Source organism: Megalobrama amblycephala, linkage group LG17 (assembly GCF_018812025.1).
Source record: "Megalobrama amblycephala isolate DHTTF-2021 linkage group LG17, ASM1881202v1, whole genome shotgun sequence".
Lineage (NCBI taxonomy): Eukaryota > Metazoa > Chordata > Actinopteri > Cypriniformes > Xenocyprididae > Megalobrama > Megalobrama amblycephala.
Window position 1 is genome coordinate 12,125,082 of NC_063060.1, and position 24,949 is coordinate 12,150,030.

The 24,949-nt window shown below is 37.8% G+C and overlaps 1 protein-coding gene across 9 annotated transcripts in view; it reads right to left on the reverse strand.

The window, feature by feature from the left end:
• adcy8 (adenylate cyclase 8 (brain)) overlaps positions 1-24,949 on the reverse strand; it is a 92,238-nt gene that overhangs the window by 28,436 nt on the left and 38,853 nt on the right. For all 9 annotated transcript variants that reach the window (XM_048163424.1, XM_048163426.1, XM_048163423.1 and 6 more), the window contains 6 exons: positions 23,892-24,041; positions 18,812-18,942; positions 17,159-17,270; positions 11,172-11,299; positions 9,279-9,437; positions 8,769-9,039 (listed from right to left, as the gene is read on the reverse strand). In XM_048163424.1, the coding sequence (XP_048019381.1) occupies positions 8,769-9,039; positions 9,279-9,437; positions 11,172-11,299; positions 17,159-17,270; positions 18,812-18,942; positions 23,892-24,041 (951 nt within the window). The remainder of the gene's footprint in view (positions 1-8,768; positions 9,040-9,278; positions 9,438-11,171; positions 11,300-17,158; positions 17,271-18,811; positions 18,943-23,891; positions 24,042-24,949) is intronic.

The window sequence follows — 24,949 nt, forward strand, 5'->3', positions numbered from 1 at the left end:
CCTTAATGCCAGAAAGCCAGACCTTTTATATCAGATATTTTAAGTATCAGAATATGAGACTGCTCCAGTTCGTTCTCCCTGCTGCAAAATCCAGCTAAATCCAGATGGATTGTTGAGTTTACATGGTTTCTATCTGGTCCAACCTGGTTTAGAAGGTTGATTTATTGTTTATAGACCTTGAATCAGGAACGAAGCCTTTATCATTTCCCGAAAACACCACATTTTGCTGGTATGATTTTTTCATTATGCATGTTAAGGCTTTATATATCATGCAATGGTATAAAATGTTAACCGGTAGAGATTGTACTATATTCTACATATACATCTAAAATAAATCTGACACAAAGACAAAAACTATAGTCTATTTTGAAAACTAAAGATCACATTTAGATGCTTCGAGTGTAGACAGCTTGGTTGTTTATAATGGGAGCAATTATAGCTTAGTTGATCAAATAAATACAAACTACAAAATAAAAAAATATATAAAAATAAGGTGCCTTTTATTTTTCACTTCATTTAAATTATGTAACATTTGGAGGTTTAATTTCAGCAAAAATTACTATATCATGATGTAAACTCTCTCATACAATGATAAAGCACTTTGGTCATACAGCCCACCTCTAGTACACACTAGTATAAAAAGGATAATACAGGCTGACACAAGATTTCAATAACAAATAGCTGAGGTTCATATGAGGAAAGGGGTTAAACAAAGATATCACTAGCATTAAACACACCATACAAACATCATGACATAAATGAAATATGGCATGAACGGGACCTGGCTAAGTTCAGGCCGCTCAACTAAAACCCGATGACTGTACAAGAAAAGAGATGCAACCTTAATGACTTGCAAAATGTTACCCCAGACTGGCACCTCCATAGATCTGTTCCAAACCCTATAAAAATTATTTCTTATTCAGATTTTTGGTCTTATTTTCCAGTACAAACATTCTAACACAAACCAGTACTAGAATTCTAGTACAAACATATCTAAACATTCTTAACACAAGATGCATTTACTTGAGATGCCAAGTGACCTAAGATTTTAAGATTAAAAATTAATCAAAATAAAGTGGGTTTTTGCTGAAAACAAGAAGAAGAAAAAATCTGCCAATGGTATAAGAAAACTTGAAGATTATCTTAAGATATTTTTTCTTGTTTTAAGCGCAAACTTTTTCAGAAAACAAGACTTAATATGTCCGGTTCAGACTACACAATTTTAGCCCGATTTTGCCACAATTTCCTTGACGTAGCGTGTTGTGGGAATTCGTAAACAACAATGGCCGTCGGGAAGATTCGATCGTTTCAGCTTGTGTAGTGTGTCATAGTGGACGACAACCGATGCCACATCTGTGATGCTTCACGACATCAGGATGGAAAGACTAGCATGTTTAATTTTTTTCTCCATCGACAAGTTCTGTCACATGTGTGACACTGGCCAATAGAAGCACAGAAGCGCCTTCCTACATGCTTTCAAACATGTCGAAACAAAAGAGAGACAATGGTATCGCTCCTGCTAGGTGGATTTTACAATGGAGGAAATGTTTGTGAAGCTATGGCAACAATACTCCAGCGTTTACGATGTTTCCTCGAGGGACTAAAAGTTACCGCAACAGAGCGAAAAAAGGTAAATATAACATGTTACCTAATTTCTCTTTGGAGGAAATCCAAATATCCATGCAATCCAGATATTTGTCCACATTTTTGGGCTTTTCTGATGACAAAACAGAGCAAAACACGCGGCTAGCCACTGTTTGTTTATGCTTACATTACCTTCTGTCAGTCGATGGTCCCGCCTTCTCGATGACAGTAAGCACGTGGTTAAAGACGGCACAAGAAGAAAGTTTGTGTAGCAACGTGTAGTCTGACATATTTCTTGTCCACGACAAGATTTTAGGAGTCAAAATCGTATAATCTGACACAGTGACTATCGTGACCGACAAAAATATCATGTAGTCTGAACCCAGCATTAAGTAATTTTGCTTCTCAAGTAAATGTGTCTTGATTTAAGAATGTTTAGATATTTGTATGAGAAAACAAGACTGGGTTGCAACAATACCAAGTACTGTAAGAAAATAATTTTTGGCAATGTAGTTATTTTTACTGTTTACATGCGACATCTTAAATGGCTGGAAATGCTCTACATAGGCAGCAAGGCCCATACAAACAAACTCACACAGCCAAACAAACAGAGCTCAACACGTAAAGCGAGACTTGACTAATGCAAGTGTCTAACTAGCCAATTCAGCTGATTAGTCTGTTACCTTTGTGTGAAAGTGACAGACTTATAAACAGAAGAGGGCAAAATGTTAGAAAAACAGAATATACTATTAGCATGTGGCTAAGCTAATGACTCAATTCTTTAAAAAGCACAAAAAACACAGCCCATGCAAATATTGTGAAATATATATATATATTACAGTAGGACTGAATAAAATGTGTATTTTATCATCTGTCGCTTGAATGATGGCTCTTACTAATTCATAAAACCAAAATGAAAGATGCTTAGTTCAAACCAAACAGAATCAACCAAACTGTGTCAAGACGGCTGTTCAGAAGGATCATGCTGTCAAAGGCGATTACATGGAAGAATGAGAGAAGACCTCCATGTGTGTGGGTCACTAAACATTTCTTTGCAGAAAACCAAGTAACAGCCATATATATCACACATATGAACTGGAAGTAAAATGAAAGCTTTTTTCTTTCCATCATAGTGTAGGCATGTGTTGTATTGTATTAGAGTGTATTTATCAGCGGAAATGTCAGCACAGGGGTAGAGGTCAAATGGAAGGCTGACTAGTAGAGGATTTTGCATAAACAGGATCTGACACAGACATTTGATTTTGTTTTGACCGTTGAAAGTATCTTTAAAGAGGACCATTATCTGTGCCGTGAGCTGGAGCTGTGGTCACTGTGAGTCATCTAGAGAAACACTAGAATTACAAATCTCATATTCACTCATACACACTGAAATATTCGCACACAAACATACATAGACAAGGATACATAGAAAGAGGAAAAAAGCCTGAAAATATATGCCGCCCCATCCCTCAATGCTCAGCGCTCAATATTCCTCTCTATTCATGCGTGGAACGCTCAGTTGCTCACGACCCATGCGAACACTCCACTCACGGCTCATGTTTTTCCGATGCTAATTAAAAAAAAAAAGTTAATTTAAATAATAAATAAATAATTTTTAAAAAGCATTTTCGGTTTCAGTTTTCAGCCAAGTAGTCACACCTGTGGTTAATCTGCAAGTACACCTGTGTAACATCTGAATAGATAAACACACAATTGTAAAAGTTACTCTTCCAACCCTTCACCCATGCAGGCCCCGGAATGTCTGGCTCCCTCACTGAGCGCTATCACCCTTCGGCTTCAATCACACACTTCAAAGACACTTGGCACATTGATTGTTCTCAATACAAGAACCAGACATGCACAAATCATAGAAATGGCATTCTTTCCACTAATTTATTGACAAATTTGCTTAAATGAAGGAACATGCATTTTCCCAGTACATTTTGTGTATTTTTACTGATTGAATAATGTTCTTAAAAAAAATAATGTCCCTGATAACGATTACGATCACAGCTACGTGCTAAGAAAGCGATATTTTCTGTGGTCAGGGAAAATATCCTTTCTGAAGAGTTGATAGACGATCAATACCAAGTGTTCGCTGGCCGAATGGATGAATTTATTGTAATATTAATTCAGCTATATCAAGTTAATTCGATTAACTGATTCAAATATTTATAATTAATTTTAACTTGTGTGAACTTGAGGGGCACTGACAACATACAACCACTAAAAATAACAATAAAAAATTAAAAATCGCAAAGGTTCATGCATTTTTAAGTCTGGCTTAAGTGCCCAAATATTTATTGGGGCACTGTATATGGACTTCTCATTCATCAGATGTTAGTTCTGTTAGAACAGTGTATAATGTTTGCTCATGTGTGTAATCAGACTTTTATTAACTGGTGTGGACAAATCTGTTAATCTACTCTTAGCATTGATATTTTCACAGAATAAAATTTTTAAAAGCAGGAAAAGGAAATTGACTATTTTATAGCCTTGAAGACCCTGAAGGGACTTTTGACTATTATCTTATGGAATTATTCTATATTCAATAAGAATTCTCTAGTAGTTATAAAGAAGAGTTCTGCCTTGGAAATAACATCGACACTCAACATGACCTTCACAGGGTTGTACAGCAATAGCAAAACACCAAAATATAAATAAAAGCAACTACCCATTAAAAGTTTGGGATCAGTATTTTTTTTTAAAGAAATCAATACTTTTATTCAGCAAGGACAAATTAAAGTAATCAAAAGTGATGATTTCCATTTTAAATAAACTGTTCTTTTCATTTTTCTTGAGCACCAAATTAGCATATTAGATTTTTTGAAGGATCATGTGATACTAAAGATTGAAATAATGGCTGCTGAAAACTCAGCTTTACATTTTTAAATATATTACAACAGAAGACAGTTATATTAAATTGTGATAATGTTACAATATTACCATTTTTACTGTTTTTTTTTTTTTTTTTTATGTAGCCTTGGTGAGCATGAGGTACTTCTTTCAAAAACATTTTAAATAAATCCTACTGACTTTTGAACGTTAGTGTATATTAGTAAAAACTGGGGATGGCAATTCAATGCATAAATTAAGTACAATTATGATCAATCAAACCATAATTATCCAGTGAGTAAAGAGCAATTCACATTCATCAGCCTCATGCTCATTCCTTCAACAACTAGCAAAAATTGCTCCTGCACTACAATCAGATGCACACAAGGTACTTTTAAATCTTACTGTGATTAACAGATTATATAAGATTTTTTTTTTTTTTTTTTGACTGAGGTGTTTACATCAAGGTTTTTCATTCTGGTTAAGCAATTAATCAGATTATGTACTGAATGAAACTGACAAAATCTGGATGGAGTAGATGAGACAGAATTGGCTTCTGGGTGGAGATATTGGAAAACCAATTTAAGATGATCTCTATAATCCTAAAGGTGGAGAAATACAGCTTTTTAGGGCTCTGATGCTTTTCAGAGCAGCAACACATCTTGTAATTCCTTATGGAGCTTATATTGTTTATATTACAGTGTTGCAAACAAGTAAGGTGGGAAATTTGTGTGGGGCAATTTTCTCAAAAAGGTGAGTTGTCACTGAAAGGTGAGGAGTTTGTATCTATGATATTAGTGTAGTCAGGCATGAAGTCATGGGTCAAGGATACTAAAAGAAGAGAGGTGCAATTCCTTTCTTCCTCTGTGTGTGAAGAGTTTGGCTCTACCATCATAAATAAAGGGCTGGTTTGACCTGCAGTCACATCTGTAATATACAGCTTTACATCTGGACTCCCTGATCTCTAGTTATTGGACTTATTTATTGATTTTGGAACAGACTGATCAATAGTATGGATGATCAGTCGTAAATGCTTTCTCTAAGACGAGGTCCCTGTTAAACTCCAGAGGAAATGCTCTCAGGTTGCCGTGTTTATGCGTGTGTGTATGTTTTCGATTCTCCAAGAAGTTTTGGATTGCACATAAAAACACAAGGACTGAGACACTAAATCCATTAACAGAACCACCCTTCGGCAGAACACACACCCAAACACCCACTAAAACACACATTCATTCACTCACTCACTCACATACACACTGTGGCTGCAATGCGTCACTGAGGACAAAGCCTAAACAGAGACAGAAGAGAGAGGGAGAGGATGTGAGATAAAGGAGAAGAAAAGAACAGCAGATGAAAGAGAAGAGGAGAGAGAGAGAGGGAGGGATAAACGGAGCGTGAAGGAGAAAAGGAATCCTGCTACTGCCTTACAGACATTCCTGTTGTCATGGATACCAGCCCTATAATCTTACATATACACATGAACATGTCAGCATACTTCTGTTTGAACACATCTTGAATAGCTCAGACACACACACACACACACACACACACACACACACTAATCAACGTGAAAGCTTGTGCTCTCAGCTGATGTGTAATTGGCTGGTCGCCCTGCCAGTCATACAGTGAGAGCTCTTTGATGTGTTAAGATGACTGCATGACAAAGGCAACAAAAGCGCGGCATTAATCAAAGACAACATTCCCTTATGTTAACCACGTCACCATAGCAACAGCCTGGCAACTCTGCCCACACCAAGAGAGAGTTCTGCATCATAATCAGCTGCACATGCCACAAAAACCTTCTAGAACATTGTTTTGAGCTATTAAGCACTGAGAACCCTCCAGAATACAGTGCCTGCCCTATAGCCTTGAAAACTCACTAGAACACTATTCCCAAGCTACAGTCTTGAGAACTCACTGGAACACTGTTTCCACCTTCAGCCCTGAGAATCCACTAGAACACTGTCCCTTACCCTATATGGCCTTGAGAACCCTTCAGAACACTGTTCCCACCTTCAAAACACTTTCCATCTTACAACCTAGAACACTGTTCCAACCTTCAACTTTGAGAACCCTTTAGAAGACTGTCCCCACCTTTAGAACATTGACCCTGTCTTACAACCCTGAGAACCTACTAGAACACTGTTCCCACCTTCAGAACACTTTGCTCATTTTAAAACCTTGAGAATCCACTAGAACACTGTTTCAACCTTCAGCTTTGAGAACCCTTCAGAACACTGTCCCAGTCTTACAACCCTGAGAACCTACTAGAACACTGTTCCCAACTTCAAAACACTTTCCCCAGCAAACCTTTGGACGTTTAATGACCGTTGAAAAGACGTCCCTCCGTCACGTCCCATCATAGTTGAAAAATAGTTCCAAAATGAAATTTGAACAGACATCTTTGACGATATCTTATTAAATAATTATTATTTATTGAACTACATTTTTGGCCAGGGACACGATGCTGCCGTCGGACCAATGTTTGCTGGTTCCCCATCTTACAACCTTGAGAACCCAATCAAACACTGTTCCAACCTTCAACTTTAAGAATCCTTCAAACACTGTCCCTACCTTTGGAAAAGAGTCCCTGTCTTACAACCCTGAGAACCTACTAGAACACTGTTCCCACCTTCAAAACTCTTTCCCCATCTTACAATCTTGACAACCCAATAGAGCACTGTTCCAACCTTCAACTTTAAGAATCCTTCAAGCACTGTCCCTACATTTGGAACAGAGTCCCTGTCTTACAACCCTGAGAACCTACTAGAACACTGTTCCCACCTTCAAAACTCTTTCCCCATCTTACAATCTTGAGAACCCAATAGAACACTGTTCCAACCTTCAACCTTGAGAACCCTTCAGAACACTGTCCCTGTTTTACAGCCTTGAGAACCCTCAAGAACATTGTCCTTACCCTAGAGCCTTGAGAACAAAAAATATTGTCTCTTCCCTACATCTCTGTGAATCAACTAGAACACATTCCTTACACAAAAAAGCCTGAAAAGCAGCTGAAATTATCTCCCTGCCTTACAGCCTTGAGAACCCTCCAGATCTGTGTCCCCAGCCAAAAGTTTTGAGAATCCACTAGAACAAGATACCGGTCCTAAATTCTTGAGAACACTTGCAAACATTGTCCCTACTCTACAACACATAGAATACTGACAATACCCTATAGCTTTGAGTTAGGGGACCTTACAACTTTTGGAAACTCCTAGAACATTGTAATCCAGCAGTCCTTAAAACATCCAACAAACAATGTCCTACAGCCCTGAATAAAAAAAAATACAGAATGCTGTCTAATAGCACTGAGCACTCTATGGAACATGCCAACAGTTTAATACCAAACAGTTCTAAGAGTCTTCTAGTGCACTGTGCTCTAGAACAGTATACCTTTAATACAGCCATGGAAACCTTCTAGTTTTGTAGCCTGAGAACCTTCTAGAACACTATTCATTCCTGACAGCCCTTTAGACCCCTTTAAAAATTCTCCTCAACCAATAGTCTTGACAGCCTTTTAAAACGCTATCAAGGACTGAGACCCTCTAAAGAATACTATACATTTCCGACAACAACAAAAACTTTAAAATTATTTGCTACATGAGCCATACTACAACAGAGACCTACAGAGTTCATATTACATTAACATAGAGGCAAGAAAAATGTTCTAAAGGGTTCCCAAACCTGCACTGAGTAGTTGTCCATATCTAAAACATTAGTGTGACATTTTCTACATTTTCTACTGTCTACATAAATCAGAATCTTCATGTAAAGAAGAACAGTTAGGGGTCATTCACTCAGAACACATTTTTGATTTTAAAACATGAGACGCAGGGCAGTGGAATGGAGAAAAAAAAAACACCATACGTGTTTATTAAAAATTTGGTTCATTTTTAGAATGTTGTGCCCAAATTAAAAATTCCTTTTTAGTTTCTGCAAGAGATACGAGAGACAAGTGCAATGGTCAAAGATGTCCGTCTAGTTTGTTTACATAGAAAATCTATGGAAAAGCAGCACAGTGGAATGCAAAAACACATTCTTTGTGTATGGCCCCTTACATATACCCTTACAGACCAGATCACTATATAAGCTACAAAGCATCTACACACAACCATGCAAAAAACAAATAAACAAAAAAACATGCAGGAGGAACAAGAAAGAAAATGGAGAGATGTGGAAATAAATCAAACTCAAAGACAGGTGCAGTGAACAGATACAGAGCCTCTATTTAAGCTCCATTCGCCAGCTACGTTTGAGGTTCAGAATCGCTGAGGATGCGTTAATATATGCGTTTTTTTAACTATGCCAGTTTATGTGTGGTTGTTTGCTTGTGTGTGTATTGCACTCACATTCTGTTTGCCCACTATGTTATGGAAGGGAAGTTCAGGGCTCCATGTTCCCTCAGTGAAGGAAGTGTTCGAGGTTCTGTGATCTGATTGGTTGGTGGAATCTCTCATGATGTCCTCAGGCAGCGTGAGCAAGCTCTCCTCTGGCTGCTTGATCAAGAAGGTCTCGATGTTATGTCTGCGTAGGAAGTCGTTACGGTCCTTACCGTGACCCTCCTCCACCTCGTAATCACCGTTCAGGCAGTCTAGAGCCGCTTTAGAGATGTGGATCCTCCTGAAGGGGTTGAAATTAACTACTGATCAATCTCACACATCCAAAACACGACACCTTTTTTAAAATGAGAATAAACCAAAACTCAATTAATTTCCTCCCACACCATTACACAAGAGGGGGAGGTGTCCATAAAATCTCTTTTCCATCATGGTTGAATGTGTTTGAGGACAAATGGATAATCCTACTGTACTTCTCTTATATTTAATCACAAAAGAGAGGTGCACACGTGTGTATCTTACCCAGGTATTCCCCCTGACTCCAGTTTGTTGGCTATGTCAACATCCCAAGACCAGACGTCGAATTGCCATTTCCGCAAACCGAGAACTCCACATAAAACTGAGCCAGAGTGGATGCCAATACGCATGTCTATGTCATGCTTTGTACGTGAACGCACATACCTAAACATACAAATAGAAAAGGTTAGGATGGATAGCTAGCTAGCGGTGTTCCAGTTCTGTAATGGTGATGCTAAATAACTGCAGAGCTAGAGAACTCCCTGGGACAAAACACTGGGTTTATAGTGTAAAATACACATCATACTATTACTCCTGAATGGGGTAACAGGCAGAAGTAAGTGGCTGCTTATAAAAAGTGGAATCGAGGTCACACTGTCACTGCTGCGTGTGTGTTGTTGAGTGGTAGTGAGAGTGCTGATATCTGACTGTTAGTGCAGCACACACATACACACCTGCTGAACAAGGGCCTCTCATCTGCTATCTAGCCTCTATTAAGGGTCAACGGGACTGGTCTAGTGGCCTCTTTCTCTGTCATTCACTCACTCACTACCATAGACTTCCAGTGCTTTAAAATAATGCTAATAATACTTAATACAGACTAACCCAAATTCAACCTGTGAGGTAAATATTAACGTTCCTTTTGCCTAATTTGGCAACCTGTAGGAAATAAACATAGCAAATGAGATCCCTTTTAAAGGTATACTTCAGGCAAAAAATTAACATTCTGTCATCATTCACTTTTGTTGTCACCAATCTCTTTGACTTTCCTCAGTGGAAAACACAAAAAGGAGAATTTAAATTTAATTAAATAGTTGGTCAATAGCTGGGGAGTGGATTTGTCAACCTTCAAAAATGACAAAGTTCCATAAACATATCTTAAAAATAGTCCAAAATTTGACAGCTTCTGAAGCCATATAAAAGCTTTGTGTGTGACAAACAGAAACAAAAAAATCAAGCCATTATTCACTGACAATCTTCTGCTCCAGTGGGCTGTTTACCTCTGTGATTACAGAGTCAGTGAGTTAAACTAGATCAGTCTGATTCATGATTCAAATCATTCAGACAAGCTTTGTGAACTGGATCTACTGATTCGTTGACAAGATCAGACTCAATAGAACGACTTATTTATGAATTGGGCATCATTACTTCTCTCGTTAATAAGGACAGCTACAGTATGGTTGATGTCAAGTTGGATGAAAATCAGTGAATAATGACTTAAATTTCGATCATTTCAAGACAAAAATTTGGCTGTGAAATATAGTGTATGAGTTATATGAATCACTTTTAGGATGCTTTTTTTTGTCATTTTGGAGCTTGAATAACCCCCATTCCTTATTTACTTTCATTAAAGAGGGGTATCACACACAGTTTCTGTCAATCTCATGTTAATCTTGAGTACATATAGAGTAACAATGCATCTTTCATTCATATCTCTGAAAAGTCTTTAGTTTTATCATATTTATAAAAGATAGATACGCTTAACCGAGTCTTTCCGAAAAAAGCCGAACTCCTGGAGTCGTGCCTGTGTTCTTTGGGAAGCTGAAAAAGGTAATCTTTCCCTCACAACCAAAAACACACTCATGCGGTGACAGGAGCTGCTGGTGGGGCTTGAGCCCCTACCCCTTTGATCTCGAAAGTAAAAAGTGCCCTTTGCGGTCGCATCGTGGTGCCCCTGCATTCCCATTTCTCCACCCCTGGAACGCAATTTCGACTGAGGGAGACCCACAACCCCCTCCTCCCCCAGAACACGATTTCTCCCCTGCCCCCTGCCCGGTCTGTGCACATCACTGCCTGCGCAGATAACCTTCCTTTTTGAAAATAGCATGCTTACTGTGATGTTGAATCATTAATTTAGTGTTGGCTGTTAGTTTAAATCATGAAACGTTTTACTGTTACCTGATGGTTTTGATCATGCTGAGGCCCATCTCAACACAGCAGTGGGCATGATCCGGTCGAGGCTCTGGAAGGCCAGAAACACAATAATAACAATCCCCCAGTATCTTGATCCTCAGACAATGATGCTCCTGAGGGGAAAAGAAGAAGGAATTTTTTATTTAATGATGTCAAACTGTTGACTGAAATTTTTTTATGTAATATGACTGAATCAATCGGTCTACATTAGTTTATCCCAATAAAAATTATTTTTAAGGGTGAGGTCAGGCAGAAATAGTTGCTTAAGGTAACAGTTGCACAGTTTCTTTTACATTGTGAGCATATGAGAGGGATATATGAGGGTTCAAGCAATTATAACTGCAATCACCCTGTAATTTCCACTGCAGTCCCTATCTGTGTTAGTTATCTCTCAGCCTACCAGGTTTTTTGTGTAGAACTCAGAGAGAGTGGTAATTATAAGGCCATCACATTAATTTCGTCTCTCTGAGATCCATTACTCATGTCTACTGCCGTATTAACGTTTTTTTACTGCTCAGTAAACGGCTGTATGGAAACAAAGAGTCGTTACGCCCGTAACCGTCATTTGTCAATCACTAAAAACACCACCTACAGCTTGATTAGCTCAGGACTGACTCATGATAACATATTTGAAACACTGGTGCTAATCTGCAGGCTAAGTGCTGCAGGATAAGTGAATGCCTTTTACATAATCAATACCAAACAGTGGGCCATTTTAATGGATATAAACATAGAGACTAGCATTAAATGCTAGTGTAACAACATGCTCCATCCTCTAAACATCAACATAACAACATGATGCTAATAAAGAACCCATTAGATTAAACTTCCTGCAGAATAAAAATTGAAAAACCTGCTCATAGTTGCATTGAGCCTTTCAGGAAAAAAGTACTGTGATGGTACAGTGAAGGTATCAGATGGTAATACTGTGGTATTTTTATATATACTATACAGAACTGTTCAGAAGTTTGGGGTTAGTAAGATTTTTTAATGTTTTTGAAAGAAGTCACTTATGCTCACCAAGGTTGCATTTATTTGATCAAAAAAATACTGTAAAAACAGAAATATTGTCAAATATTGCATTGCATCCAGTCTTCAGTGTCACATGATCCTTCAGAAATCATTCTGATTTGTTGATTTGGTGCTGAAGAAACATTTCTTATTATTATTAATGTTGAAAACAGTTGTGCTGCTTAATATTTTTGTGGATATAATGATATTTATTTTTTCAGGAGTTCAAATAAACAGCATTTATTTTAAATAAAAATTCTAAGACATTATAAATTACTGTCACTTTTGACCAATTTAATGCGTCCTTGCTGAATGACTTTATTAATTTCTTTTAAAAAAATCTTGCTGACCCCAAACTTTTGAATGGTAGTGTACCATAGTCAGTGATTACCTTAATCATATTAATAGGTTCCTGTGCAAGCAACGTCAAGTCATGGATTTGTTTCCTATGGAACAGACATAGGCCTACTGATAACATGGTACTTCAATGTACTTCCATGAATATCATAGTATTACCAGGGTATATGTCCAAAAAACATGATATTTCAATGGTTCATGTCTAAACAAATATATCAGCTTTTGTAAAGGGATTACCAAGATTCTGATCAAAATTCTGTGTTTCTACATACACTAATCAGGCATAACATTATAACCTTTCTAATATTGTGTTGGTCCCCCTTTTGCTGCCAAAACAGCCCTGACTCATTGAGGCATGGACTCCACTAGACTCCTGAAGGTGTGCTGTGGTATCTGGCACCAAGATGTTAGCAGCAGATCCTTTAAGTCCTGTAAGTTGTGAGGTGGGGTCTCCATGGATCAGACTTGTTTGTTCAGCACATCCCACAGATGCTCGATTGAATTGAGATCTGGGGAATTTGGAGGACAAGTCAACACCTCAACACCTCAAAACCTAGTTGTGCTCCTCAAACCATTCCTGAACCTTTTCAGCTTTGTGTCAGGGTGCATCATCCTGCTGAAAGAGGCCACAGCCACCAGTGAAAACCGTTTCCATGAAAGGGTGTACATGGTCTGCAACAACGCTTAGGTAGGTGGTACGTGTCAAAGTCCACATGGATGGCAGGATCCAAGGTTTCCCAGCAGAACATTGCCCAAAGCATCACACTGCCTCCGCCGGCATGCCTTCTTCCCATAGTGCATCCTGGTGCACTGTGTTCCCCAGGTAAGAGACGCACCCGGCATCCACGTGATGCAAAAGAAAACGTGATTCATCAGACCAGGCCACCTTCTTTCATTGCTCCGTGGTCCAGTTCTGATGCTCAAGTGCCCACTGCTGGCGCTTTCAGCGGTGGACAGGGGTCAGCAAGGGCACCCTGACTGGTCTGCGGCTATGCAGCCCCATACGCAACAAACTGCGATGCACTGTGTATTCTGACACCTTTCTATCAGAACCTACATTAACTTCTTGAGCAATGTGAGCTACAGTTGCTCGTCTGTTGGATCAGACCACATGGGCCAGCCTTCGATCCCCATGTGCATCAATGAGCCTGTCACAGGTTCACAACTGTTCCTTCCTTGGACCACTTGATAGATACTGATCACTGCTGACACCCCACAAGAGCTGCAGTTTTGGAGATGCTCTGACCCAGTCATCTAGCCATCACAATTTGGCCCTTGTCAAACTCGCTCAAATCCTTACACTTGCCCATTTTTCCTGCTTCTAACACATCAACTTTGAGGACAAAATGTTCACTTGCTGCCTAATATATCCCAGCCACTAACAGGTGCTGTGATGAAGAGATAATCAGTGTTATTCACTTCACCTGTCAGTGGTCATAATGTTATGCCTGATCGGTGTATATCACATGCTTAGACTATATTATACTTCAAGTAATGAGAGGGTTAATGCACATTTCCCATCAGGCAGTGTGAGGGCATAGGAGAAAAAGAGAGAGCCCGGGAGAGACAGGTAGCGCTACTGTAAGAAGATCTTCAAGGTGTTTTCAGGATGTTGCATGACGCAAGCAATCAAAAACATTACTGAAAATCTGAAAAATGTTGACCGCAACAGCACAACCGTCCAGTAAACCACACAGCACTAACCGTGCACATGTGACATTTCTGAGTAAACATTGCCATCGGGAGAGAAAATGAATACTGCTCATCACAATAAATACTGCTGCAGAATTTAATACAACACCAGGCCTGCTCACATGAGTGTGACTGCAAATTCACACAAGGACACAAGGATATTTAAATATGACATACTGATACAACCATCTGCAAACGCACATATGCCACATTTGCATATCTGCATTATGCATCAGCAAGCCACTTTATGGTTGGTTAATCTTCAATGATTATTGTACTGACTCATGAATAAAATTATTGAAGAGTTGCAGCATGAGGATGAAGTTTAATATTCTTCATAATGCATTTATTTCCTCCCCCAGTCTGAACAACAGAACAAAAAACACATTTGTTAAAAATACAAAATCAATCTGCACTTGTATACATCTGCAAGTAATGTTGTTCTTTCTACCAAGGGCAGCTATCAAGATTTGCACTAGCCGTTGACAGTTGTACCCTTGTGCTAACACACACACGCACACTCATATATCAGTGTTATTAATGGTGAGGACACAGTCACAATGTTTTTATTTATGTGACTTTTGCAACAGGCATTTAGCACATCAATGCACTGCAGGACATGAAGGAGGGTGAGTCGTTACACATTTCAACCTTCTCTCAACTCTAACTGAACTCAGCTTATCTAGTGCCACTATAAACGCCAAGCCAAGATACGCTGGCACTGCCCTTGGCACGCAAACACAACACTCTCTTTGTTTCACACACATTCCGCATCTGATATGTACAAGCAAAGCAGCAGTCTAACTGCAATTAAAACAGCGCTGTCTTATGTAAATAAAGCACTGAAATAAGCATAATTTACATAGAAAGTAGTGTGTTGAATGACAATGACTTAAAAGGATAATGATCAGTTACTTACCCTCATGTCGTTCTAAACCTGTATGACTTTCTTCTGTGAAACACAATAAGCCTGTTTGGTTTTTTTTCATATACATATTTCAATACAAGTGCGGTTCAGTGTGTTTTTTAAGCCCCAATGATACTAATTGTATAGACAAAAACAGTTCTTGAAAATCGCTTCTTGTGTGTCCCACAGAAGACAGAAAGTCATAAAATATGGTGCAATGCTAAACCAGTGTGGACAGTGTCTGATTAAACTGGATTAAGAGAGGATAATATGCAAGTTTCTGAACAAGTGTTTGAGCTGAAATGCACAAAAGTGGATCAACCAGTGAATTTGTCCGAGTATTTAATCTAATAACGCCATAAATTAAAACATCTTTCAGCAGATCTTGATTGTCATGAAATCTAATATACAAAAGAAGGGGGACCACATTTACGTCCAATGATAATTAATATACACAGAACCTAAACCTCAAGGAATAGCTATGAAATTATCTGGATTCAGTCAACAGAATATAATAGAAAATACTGTTTGACTTCCATTAAGTCTAACAAACATCTTTTTCAAACAGTGTTGAGTAGTTCACTCCATTTTTATTCTATATTGCAAAAGATTGTTGATTAAATTGACCCTATTATGCTTTTAAAGGTTCCTAGTTTTGTTTTGGAGATCTCCTACAACATAAACTCAAGGTCAAAAAAACACTTTTCTTCAGTTTTCTGATTATATTCATTACACATCACCTGTTTTCTCACAGTGTCTGAAATGGCTCGATCCTCACATTTCTGCGAGTCTACTCTGCTCTGATTGGTCAGATGGCCCAGTCTATTGTGATTAGTCTACTGCACTACAGTGCGTGGTGGAAACGAAAGGCCCATACCATATCTGAATTTAGCCACGGAGTCTTTCTTAGCACTTGCATACACAGTAGGGTTGGGCATCTAAGGTATAATGCCGATCCGATACGCATCTCGATACAAAGTATCCGATCCGATATATTAACGATACATGTGTGGCATTTTGCGATGCAATACGATACGATTCGCATACCCATATCACGATACGATGCGATAATTCAGCGCTAGCTAATTAGATCAAGTTTATGTGGTGATGTGAAAGAGGATGCGGTGCCATTGAATTAGTTTGGTTATTTATTAACCAAGTAAAACCAATACTTTTTTACAAACTGGCTTTTCAAGTGAGATATCAGATTAGTCGTACTGCCCGTGTATTTTACAGATGCGCGGCACATTTTACAAATTGCATCTGTCTTGTCAAGTCGTCCGTCTTTCTTGTAAAATCGATAGTGTTCCCAAACTTTAGATTTAAAATTCAGTGGAGGATAAATTATCTCGGCGTCCGACATGTTTGTTTTGCTTACTCCTCGCACTTCCTGACAACTACCTTTGGGCGCATCACTGGCTTCATCCGCGCAGCTGATACATTGAGTTGTAGTGTACACACATCCGCAAGTCCGTTGCTTAGGCCTACTTTATGTAGGTCGATTAAATTATGCGCAAAAAACAGGTTGACAACACTTGTTAATAAATAAAGAAATACATTCTGTATTAAAAAGATAAGCTGTATCTCGGAAAAACCGATGCATCTCGCAAAAACCGATGCATCTCGATTTGCTTCCAAAATTTCATTCATCCTCTTCTGCTCTACCGATGCACTCGCATCGTGCACGCGCATGACCGCGTATCGATACATATCGGTTAATCTTCCCATCCCTAATACACAGTGATACGAACGTTAATGATGGCATCAGTTTTACTGTATCCATTCCAGCACGAGTCCTCTTCCTTTTGAAGTGCATTCAAAGTGGATTTACTGCATTGAAAGCAGTGTCTTCTAGACATGTCAACAACACTTTCAAATAGCAGCATGCCTTAATTCATTGCCAACTGCTATTTCAAGGACTATTATGTTGCTTTATACCCTGAATGATGCTGTGATGTGGCTTAAACCTGTGGGCATTGTCGTGTATGTGTGTCAGGTCACTCACATGTGCCAGTCGGTCAAAGCGTGCAAAGAGTTCGTTGAGCATTCGAACGAGTTCCTGAGCGGAGAGTGTGGTGGAAAGATTGGTGAAGCCCTTCACGTCAGCAAAGAGAATACTGCATAAAACACACATGCAAACAGATTAGCTGAAAAATCACAACAATTTTCCCAGACTGAAATATTACAATCAGTCAGTGAACAGGCTGATTGCTATATTTTAATGTGAGAAAACAGGCAAAACTTCATAAATATACAAGCGAATTATACTAATAAGTTTTAATATACTGGCTATGCCAACTACATTACCATTTAAAAGTCTGGGGTCAGTAAGATTTGCATGTTTTTTTAAAGAAATTAATATTTTTATTCATCAAGGATGCATTAAATTGAGCAAAACTGACAGTAAAGACATTTACAGTACAATGTTACAAAATATTTCTGCTTCAAATAAATGCTGTTCTTTTGAACTTTTGATTAATCAAAAAATCCTGAAAAAAGGTCATAGTTTCCACAAAAATATTAACTGTTTTCAACATTGATAACAATAAGACAATTTTTCCAGCACCAAATCAGCCTATTAGAATGATTTCTGAAGGATCATGTGACACTGAAGACTGGAGATGGCTGTTAAAAATATAGCTTTTTCATCAAGGGAATAAAAATGGTTTGTGCGATCCCGCCTCCTGCCTCTTGTTTACGTGAGTTGATTAAAAAGTAAGTAAACAGCTCATCCACTCAGATATCATTATTTTGTATCACATCAAAATCAAACATGAAAAGACCTGAAAACATGATGACTGCAGGGTTTTTTAGTGAGCAATCAGCTTGGTGAAATAAAAGATACATCTTTTTGTCTGTGACAGACAGTGTTTACCAAGCATGACTGTTGATCCAAAATACTGTGAGTTGATCATTAAAAAGAACAGCTGAACATCAATACACAAATAAAATATACGTATTATATATTATTTTGTACGCATTCTGCATACAGTCATCCACCGGAAGCTAGTTATTTGAATTTATAAAGTGGATATTTTTCTTAGAAAAACTCACTTCAGAAGGCCTCTATTAACCCCCTGGAGTCAGTTTTTTTTTTTTTTTTTTTATGGATGAATGAATTATTTTTGTCTTCAAAACACGGCCCCCCATTCACAACCATTATAAACCTTGGAGGACTAAGGATATTTTCAAATATATCTCATATTGTGTTCGTCTGAAAGTAGATAGTCATATACACCTAGGATGGCTTGAGGTGAGTAAATCATGGGATAATAATTTTCATTTTTGGGTGAACTATCCCTATGTATATACACACACACACACACACACACACACACACACATACACATATATATATATTTAGGGTAAGCCATTGAAAATTGTCAAATGGCTTCAATTTGGCTCAATTTGGCCATTTTTTGGGGCCAGTCAGAACCTATTTGGTACTCATACTGTCACTGACTGTGCTGCAACAGGCTACTTGTTTGGGTTATAAAAGAGAGTGACTCAGCCATAATCAAGGATGACTGTGCCATAACAGTGGGAGACTGAGCCGTAATGGTGGGCAACTGAGCCTTAATGGCGGATGACTGATTCAATTCCATTTGATTCTCTTCTATTCTTTTCATGACGACTGTACCAAAATGGAAGAAATTACCTCACGTTCTCATAGCGGTGAATGTAGATACGGTGAAACTGGTGCTGTAGGGTCTCGTCCTCCACGTTGGTCATGTCGTTAATCATCTCCAGCACTACAAAGCGTGGCAGCACAGACAACACCAGACGCTCCTAACAGAAGCAGAGTGGGTAAAGTGCTTTATTAAACATAGACTTAAATAATTCCACCACTGAATACACACTTACACAAAAAAGAGTTTCAACCAGTTTACCAATTTAACTAGCTCACCAGTCTAACCTTTAGATTACTTTACAAACAATACACTCTAAAAAATGCTGAGTTAAAAACAACCAAAGTTGGGTTGAAAATGGACAAACCCAGCAATTGGGTTGTTTTAACCCAGCGGTAGGGTTAAATGTTTGCCCAACCTGCTGGGTAGTTTTATTTAACTCAACTATTGTTTAAAAATTACTGTATTGCTTAATTAAAATTAACCCAAAGTATGTTGGAAATGAACATTTATTAATGTTCAATGAATAATTATTAAACAATAAATATTTATTAAATTGCTTATTAATAAATTTATATTAATAAACTATTAAACTATTAAATTTATATTAATAAAATATTAAAGCTTATTAATAAACATTCACCTTTTGTCTATTATTGTTGCCTCTAATTGCATCTGGTTTTTAATTTCCCAACTATTTTGGGTTCATTTTAAGCTAGCCATATAGCAATTTTTAAACAATAGTTGGTTTAAATAAAACTTCCCAGCAGGTTGGGCAAACATTTAACCCAACCGCTGGGTTTGTCCATTTTCAACCCAACTTGGGTTGTTTTTAACCCAGCATTTTTTAGAGTGTAGGGTAGAATTTCATTATGACTGTTCTGCATTATTATTTAACCCCACACATTAATATATGATATAGTTTCCTTTTACTGCAATAACAGCTTCAAATCATTTTTATCCAGTGTTAGTTCCCTTAATGGTTCACCAGTCAATCAAATATCCCCAAGCATCCAGCTCACAGGGCTAAATATAAATGCATAACAGTGTCTTTTCTAGCATAATTTCCCAAAAAACAGAAATGCATTTATAATTCAGTAAAATGTGAGAATAAAGAGTCTGAATGCTTTTGCAAAACATTGCAAGGAACATATATCTGCCATATACAGTATGTTAGAGCCAAAGTGTGTAATTTCTACATCTCCAAAATACTATTTTTGCCAAACACTTCCCTTTTCTCTGTTCTGACAAAGTCTTCCATTGGTTGGACAAAATACCCCACAGATCATTTATTACAAATCATTAATTATCAAATTTCTGAGGGAAAAAAACACGCAGTTTTTGTGTGTCCCTTTAAATGAAAATGAGCTGCTGCTCCCTGCCTGCTTTCCAAAAGAGGGCGGAGCTTTAAGAGCTCAAGCTTCGGTTGCTCAACAACAACAAAGCTGGAGAATCTCACGCTGTCAAAATGACGATTGTCAGTAACGGTGTTCAGCCTTACATTGTTCAAACCGGAGTCAAACACTGATGGAGAGACTCATGAAGAAGTTACTGACGTTTCTGAATGGTTAGTGGATACTTTTATGTAGTTGTTGTAGATTTGATTCAACTCATCGACTAGCATGTGCTGTCATGTTAATCTTTTGTGCAAAACCCGTATGGACGCCCACTATTCAAAAAAGCGTACCTGTTTGCCAAACAGAGCCATACACACCAGGCTAATGGTTATGATTGCTATCAAATGCTATGAATGGTCTAATATTTTTTCCAAAATATTGCTTAGACAGAAATGCTCCTTTTTTAGCAATCGAGCAGGCCATCCAAGCTAACGAGTGCTCGTCTGTGCAGCCAACAACAGAACAGTTAGCATGCTTTGCTCGAACTTTTGCCATGGCCTTAGAACTAGTACACTGTTTTTTGTTGCGACAAACAAAATGGCAGCGCCATGAGTGGAAACGTGCAGATTAAGGGGCAGTAATATTATAATAAGTTCCCCTTCCTACATCACAAGGGGAGCAAAATCTGAGCGGCTTGTTTTTTTTCACATGCTTGCAGAGAAAGGCTTACCAAAACAAATTTACTGGGTTGTCCTTTTTCATGGTTTCTGGGTTGGTAGATGCACAGGGGACCTTATTATAGCACTTAAACAAGGAAAACGTCAGATTTTCATGATATGTCCCCTTTAAGCTGAGGTAGGAGAAAGTATTTTCAAATCGAAAAAATGACACATCTCAGCTTTAATTTTCCTTTGTGATGCTCCATGGATAAAGAGCTTGTTCTGCAAATATGAATACAACAAGCCAGAGTTTTGTGCTCACCACCAGCTGGGCTAAAAGCAGGGGAAATTTGGATAGATGGACATACAAAAGAAGAGGAAGCACACACACACACATTCGCACACAAACACAGTGGTACCAGCATGGGCTCCACTTGACTGGCAAATAAAACCCACTTCAGCAAACAGCCGGAGAGCTCTCAGAGCAAGAGATGGGGGGGGGAGAGGGGAGGAGACGGAGAGAGATTCCCTAAGGAGTCTCGGAACCTTTCTACACTAGCCTTCTGTCCCCATGAGATGCTGTTCTCATCTTCAAATCAATTACTCTCACCCACTGCGGCTCAGTGCTGGAAAAGGAGTGTGATATAGAAACATTATGTTTGCACGTGATTGTGTGTGTGTGTGTGTGTGTGTGTGTGTGTGTGTGTGTGTGTGTGTGTGTGTGTGTGTGTGCACTTGCATGTACACTACCTTTTAAAAGTTTGGGGTCAGTTATTTTTTTTAAAGAAATTAATACTTATATTCAGCAAGGACATATTATATTGGACAAAAGACACAATAAAAACATTTATAATATGTTACAAAAGATTTCCATTTTAAATAAATGCTGTCCTTTTTAACTTTCTTCATTAAAGAATCCTGGAAAAAAAATGTATCACAGTTTCCACAAAATTATTAAACTACAAAATATATTTCTTGATCACTAAATCAGCATATTAGAATGATTTCTGAAGGATCATGTGACACTGAAGACTGGAGTAATGATGCTGAAAATTCAGCTTTGCATCACAGGAATAAATAAATTACATTTTAAACTATATTTAGACAGAAAACAATTATTTGTTATTTATCAGTTATTTAACAGAAAACATCTATTTAATAATATTTCATATTACTGTTTTTACTGTATTTTTGATCACATAAATGCTGCCTTGGTGAGCATAAGAGACTTCTTTCAAAAACATTAAAAAAATATTGCCAACCAAATCAAACTTTTGAATGCATGTGTACTTGTGTGTGTCCATTGACAAAACTTTCTGTTTGATTTTCCTCTATGCAGTGTTACGTAACCATTTTACATGAACAAAATTTACCATTTGACATTGACATTTGACTTGACATTTGATATTCAACAGTGCTTTGATCTGCCTGCATTGACACTATTCTTTAAAGCTGAAGTCCACAACTTTTTTTGGTTAAAAATGATCCAAAATCAATTTTTGAGCAAATACATAACCAGCCAGTGTTCAAAACTATCTCATTATCTTGTCTCGATTCACAACAGTAAGCTTGTAATAATGTTTTATAATAAGAGCGACATGGCGGATTTCCGCGGGAAATTTGAGCATGCAGCAGTTCCTCTGTGCGTCATTACGTCACTTCCGTAAACAGAAAGGAAGGAGTCCCTTCGAGAGGCTAGTCAGTTTTATAACGTGAGGATGCTGCTGGTAGCGGATCATTTATAGCCTTTTCTCACAGCAGCTGAAATAATTAAACTTATCATTTTGATGGCGGATTGTAATCCAGAAAGGTCCAAATGACAATCATCAGTGACAACTGGAGATTCACTCGTAGTCAAAAAGCAAAAGACTTTCGACTGTGGAGTGGCTACAGAAATTGAAATCTACAGGTAACACTAATACACACTAAATACACATAGCCATGCAATGCTGATGTTGTTAACATTAACAATTTGAGAGAAAAGTATAACAGTAATAATAATTTGCACGGTTTGACGTGATCCGAGCTAAGCGATCGTTAGATTTAATCATCATTGGCAGCGCGATTTATTGTAGGCCTAATACTTTTTTGGTCAGAACAAAAGTGGCAGACATGTTACTTACTTATTCAGATGATATTTTCCAGTGAAAATTCTTATATTGGTCATACTTTCAAGACGTAGAATCTGTGATTCTGAAATACAGTATCCACACCGGTGCGGTGACTAACAGCAAACATTAGATTCATTCACGCTGACGAGCTGTGCCGAGGCACAACGCACGTACAGATAACCGTTCCGCATATGACTGCAATTGCAGGTTTCAAACAAGAGATGGCGACAAAGAGGAGAAATCACGGACTGCAGCTTTAAGAGCTGCTGTGCGGCCAAAATTATGTACCAGTTATCAATGTAAAGCTGCTTTGACACAATCAACATTGTAAAAAGCGCTATATAACTTGACTTGACTGGACCATGGTAACCATAGTTTCTGCCAAAGTACCAATTATGGCTACTACTGTAAAATCATAATAATTGTTTAAATTTCTTTTTTCAGTGATAACATGCAGTTTCCAATATAATGTGGATATCATACAGAATTCAACGATAGTTAAAACTTAATTTAGACAACATTTACTCAAATTTTAAAACAGAAATTCTGAAAATTGTCAAGTATTGGCTGATTAATCGGCCTGTGCAATACATACTGTACAAAATAACATAGTTACAACATACTGCACAATGTAAAAAAAACAAAAAACAGATGTATTGGCAGAAAACTACCAGGACATTATCCAGTAATTTTACAGACATTTCCGTTAACCTTAAAACACAACGCAATTAATTTCAAAATTCAAAATACAGGTAAAACACCTGTAATAAATAAATATGGAAAAATTCTGTCAAAATAATATAGTTTATTGTGCCTTATATTTTATCATTAGGAGTAAATATGGTATTTTGTATGGTTAGCATGGTAATTCACTGAATGAGTATTGTTTTGCACACAAACACATAGACTACCTGGAAACTTCCTGAATCATTCTGGCCACAAACAGGTTTACAGGTGTCAAGGAGTGTGTGAAGGAAACTTTTGAAATTTGCGAACACTAACCTGTCGCTGGTTCTCCGTCTCCAGGCGGAGACGTGCCTCGATGCACCTGCGTGTCTCCAGAAAGGCCTGTCGCTGGGCGCGGTCTGACAGGTAGCTGATAAACATCCCTGCAGTGTTTATACATAAGAACAGCAGCACCTGAGCTAACAGCTGAAGAGAGAGAGAAGACAAACAAAGAATTTTACTGAACTTAAGATATTAGTGTACTAAATTGCAGGTGAAACCACACATAAATACAAATGAACTATTGTGCACTATTGTGCATTTTTATTAAACATATATTTGAGGCATTACGCATTGGGATTATTTTTCTGTTTTCTTGCATTAGTGACAAATGCAGGTCAATGTTCACTTGCAGCATATAAAAGATGATTCATTTAGATTAAGACTCATTTCATTTTGGTGGATTAATGTGAAGAATATTTCCTCATTTTACAGATACCAGCCATTGCCAAGTAAATTTTATTTACTGGCCAAAGCCATTTTTTCTCGCGCTTGGCACTTGGCAAGTGTAAATTTTAGACCTTGAGCATAAGCATACAGGAGAAAAATACTTAAATGCTTATTTTAATTTAAATGCAGTACTATTCCCTAGGAGACAGAAGCTAAATGTCATCTTTCTCTCTATTTCACACACATGCACATTAATGTGCAATAATAAATGTCAGTCATATACTGGAGGCACAATATGTTACAGTTAATAAGCATGTTATTATTTCAAATGTGCTCATGTAAAAGCTAAAGCGAAGATATTTTTTAAAAACCTTTAGTGTTTGCTTTTGGTCCAATTATTAATGACCATTTTGGTCCAAATATTAATGACCGTTTTGATTAAAATTCACACACTCTGTGATTTTCTTATGATACATCTGTCAATATCAAGTCAAAACCATGCAGATTTTCCATTGCTGATTTTTGCTTTCCTTACATATCTTATGCATAAGTACGTTAAAACAAACAAACACATTTACAAACATGAAGTCACTTACTGCCAATGATTTGCATATTTTAGCTTGAAAATAACAAGAACTAGCCTTTAGGCAACAGCTTAGCTGTTC